The sequence below is a fragment of the Pelophylax lessonae genome (genome assembly GCF_965119305.1).
Source record: "Pelophylax lessonae genome assembly, chromosome: 8".
In the NCBI taxonomy this organism is placed as follows: Eukaryota; Metazoa; Chordata; class Amphibia; order Anura; family Ranidae; genus Pelophylax; species Pelophylax lessonae.
This window is the reverse complement of record NC_138775.1, coordinates 242,350,871-242,355,288: the sequence shown is the minus strand read 5'-3', so window position 1 is coordinate 242,355,288 and position 4,418 is coordinate 242,350,871. Positions and strand designations below refer to the sequence as shown.

General features: G+C 39.2%; 1 protein-coding gene across 1 annotated transcript in view; it reads left to right on the top strand.

Annotated features, from left to right (window-relative positions):
* The first annotated feature begins 753 nt into the window (after positions 1–753).
* CDKN2C (cyclin dependent kinase inhibitor 2C) overlaps positions 754–4,418 on the top strand; it is a 6,490-nt gene continuing 2,825 nt past the window's right edge. The window contains exon 1 of the mRNA XM_082264896.1: positions 754–1,016. Coding sequence (XP_082121022.1) covers positions 888–1,016 — 129 coding nt within the window. The 5' untranslated portion in view covers positions 754–887. The remainder of the gene's footprint in view (positions 1,017–4,418) is intronic.

Genomic DNA, 4,418 nt, shown 5'->3' with positions numbered 1-4,418 from the left:
TTTTTTTTTTTTTGGGGGGGGGGGCATCTCGGGTGCAGTTTGGCATGGCCTCCCTGGCACTGCTGTACATGATCGTTCAATCCCTTCAGATCTACCATCAACAATCGATTAATACAGGTCACACACACACATATATATTTATATAATGCAAGGGCCTGGCTGATTGGATAGAAAATAAATATTGGATACAAAATGATTGGATAAATCAAGTAGATGTTTATAGGTTTGGTTTTGCTAAATTTAAAGTTTAGGATTGTATAGTCAGATTGTAACATGTATGGTGACTGTACACTAGACAATCTGATTGTTCAACCTCCTTCGGATCTACCATTTACTATGTAGTACAATTGATTAATAGAGACCACAAATCTGTTTATCTCAATAGAACAAGGATCTGCCTGACTGGATATATATTGATAGATCCTCATTTTATTACTCTGATTGTACAGAGATTGTATGGGCTGATTGGAAGGTGTATGGGGGCCCTAAAATGAATGAAGGGATCTTATTGGATGCTTTTATGTTTGGAAATGTGAACATTTAGGAAGGAGAATGAGATGGGTGGAGAATGGGGCAGGAGTCAGGTCCTGCAGGCTGGAGGAGGGGAGAGGAGGGATGGATGGATGGATGGATGGAGCAGGAGGACACGGCCAGGTAGAAGGGGAAGAGGAGAGGAGATCGTACAGAGGAGGGATAGAAGAAGGAGAGGGGCAGGCTTCACAAATATCTGCTCATCACGTGTGCCCCGGGTGGGGGCGGGGCCCTGGCACCAACTATTTTACGAGTATTTACTACGACCCCCCTATTCGCTCAGAGCCCCGGCTGTCAGCCTGCTCTATGCCATGCCCCAATAACCCGCCGCCCTGCCCAGGAGCCCACCGCCCAGCATGGCACAGCCTCTGGCAGACCTGATGACATCGGCGGCTGCCCGGGGGGACCTGCACACACTGGAGGACCTGCTCAGGATTGCGCCCAACGTGGATGTGCCCAACCGCTTCGGCAGGACAGCCCTGCAGGTGGGTGTGAGCGGGTGGGGGTACAGCGTGGGGGAGGGGGTGCAGGTGAGCCATGGTCACAGGGTGCCCACCGATACCCGACCACCTTAACCCTTTCCCTCCAGGAGACCTCTGCTTCGGGCCCGGCTGGCACAAGCGGTAAAAGCCCCCCCACCATCGCTAATCGATGGATCGAGTAGCCCGTCAGTGTAATAAGAATGGGCAATGGTACCCCCCATCCCCCAATATTCCAGCCAATTACCAGCTCAGGCTGGGTGGTGTGCCCTGTGCCAGGGTGGGGGCATGGCAAATCCTTCATATGGGTTGCAAAATGTTAAGGTCCCATTCAGCATCCTGCACTCTCCCCCCCCCCCCCCCAAACTTTATTCTGTATCGCCAAAAATAGAGGGAAACTGGCTATAGGGTACACAAGGAGTTAACGTGCCAGGTAGTCACAAGGCATAAAAACATCTAAATCAGATCAATGTGTGAATGTGTGCTGGGAGTGCCAGCCCTTCCTAAAAATAATATATATGTATAGTTAGAATATATATTATATAAAAATAAATATATTAAAAGCAATCAATATAATGATTAATACATTAAAAGTAATATAAAATAATATTATATATGTATAGACATATTGAGAGAGAGGTGTGTGTGTATATATATATATATATATATATATATATATAGTATATATATATATTTATATATAGAAAGAGAGAGATATGGATATAATGTGTGTATGTATATGTATATATATATCTCATTGAAAATATATATTTTATATTTATAGATACTTAGCTGTATATTAGGTGGGAGAGAGAAATGCGTGTGTACATATATATATACATATATATATATATATATATATATATATATATAATAAAAAGATTAAAATATATGTGTATATATATATATATATATATATATATATATATATATAAATATATGTGTATATGTGTGTGTGTGTATATATATACATATATATATATATACATATATAATAAAAAGATTAAAAAAAAATATATATATATATATATATATGTGTATATATATATACATATATGTGTGTGTGCAGAGAGAGTGATCGATCTTCGTTGAGCACATTGTAGCACAAGGGCACACATACACATATAAAGCACACATGTACCATTGTATATAATGGACCTGATAGGTTGCCCTTGCCTTTCCTAATTAGACATTGCAGAACGAGGACATGAATGGGATTTTATTGTTTGGTTTGGAAGTAATAAAGGCTTTCTCTGGTTATTTCCAATCATTCATCTACCTGACAGCACCCAGCCCTTTCCTGACAACCTGCAGCGTTGTGAATGACACATGTCAGATGTCAGATGTGATGACAGGAGGATAGGAGGCTGGATTTTGGTCTCCTCTCCCCTTCCCCTCTAATGGACATTTTTAGTCTTTTGGTTCCTTGCCCGAACCTCCAGAACACAGAGGAGTTTAGCACACAGTCTGCTCAATGATTCAGATGATTGCAGATAGAGAGATGAGGAATTCGATGATACTCCATGTCATAGTGATGTGGTGCTTTTTTTTCTCCCTTATATTAACCCCCCCTGTGGTCCGGTGATAAGGAGGGAAAAGAGTGCACGACTTTAAAAAATCTAATAATTGCATTGTGTTTCACAATGAGAGATACAGCAACCCATGCCTTTCAGTATGAGTACAGCAATGTACATCTCAGCACTAAAATCAAAACCTAAGTATCAGAATTGTCATGTGTAGTGACACAAAAATAAGTGTAGATTGAATCCTAGAAAAGGAAAAGCAGCTCTGATTCCTTTATAGCAGATCACATAGGCCTCGGCTTAGGCTGGCCAGGGGGGAGTAAAAGTGACAGCAGGTTATACATTCACACAAGGCCCACGTGTGACAGGCCTCATTCATGTCTATGAGAAAGGACATCCTACCACTGTGCTCACACAGCCTCGAATATAATGGGCCTGTGTATTGTATACTATACCTGCAATATCTCATCTGAGCCCAGATATGTGTGTGTATGTATGTGTATATATATATATATATATATTTGTGTGTGTGTGCCCCCTTACAAAAACACATACTATGTATAAATTATACAATGCTTAGACACACACACACACACACACACACATATATATATATATATATATATATATATATATATATATATATATATATAGGGACAGGCCTTTGACCTTTGAGGTAATTTAGCAATGTGATATAGTAAAATATATAGTTAAATACACACACTTTCCTTTAGTTTAGACGATATGGAGATGAAATTGAAAATATACATATTTATGAATCTATATAACATAATATGGCATTATATAAAAAAAAAATGTCATACTAAACAAAACATATAGACATAACGATATATGTAGAATGTAGAGAGAGGGGGGGGGGGGGGGGCACAAGCACACAGACACACAGGTATGTGTTTGTGTTTCCCAGCATAAATTAAAAAAATAAATTATATATGTATGATTTTAATTATTTCAGTTACTTATATAGCGCTGTCAATTTACGGCGCTTTAGGTATACATTGTACACATATCTTTCTCTCTCTCTCTATATATATATATATATATATATAAATATATATATATACACATATTCATATATATATATATATTTATATATACATACATATATATAGACCGAAAGAGCTATATATATATATTAATTGTATCTAAAGAAGACCTGTATATAGATTTTAGGATATATAAAACATTGAGGCAGGGGCCTTACTGTAATAGCATCTAAAGTACATTGGCCACATAGTCTTTCCTCGAATTAAAGATTACATTAGTTGCTATTTTACAATTTAAAAAAAAAAACTTAATAAAAAACCACAAACCGTTCGGAAATGTCCCCTGCGTATCATTCCTTTCTTTAGGGCCTGTCTTTGTAGCACAAGCTGTCGGTTTATTTTATATGGCCAGTTTTATGTTTGCCCTTTTTATTTATTAGGTCATTACTATGCTGTCTACTCAAGGGCCGTGCAGGTGGAGCAGGTCCCGTCTGATGGAAGGGGACTTTCGTGTAGTTTTGTCGCAGCACGAATTGGAAATGTTCGCAACTGCTGTGACATTTAACCCCCTGAGTGCTGGCGGGTCTTTTTTATTTCTTATGGCCTGCACATTTTTCTATCAACTAACATCTTGCTGTGTAACGTAACCCTATATTCTTGCTGCATTCAGACATTGATCAGCTCTGTAGTGTGATGAAGGAAGGTGTGTACTCTACATAAGGAGACTGGGAGAGATAAGATCTGTTTATAGAGGTGACATCACCTTGTCTGCAGCCAGGACCAGACCAAGGCGTGACAAGGCCAGGACATAGGGGCCACTAGGCCAGGGGTGCCACTGCTTCCATACACACATCTATAGGTCTATATATGTCCAGTGT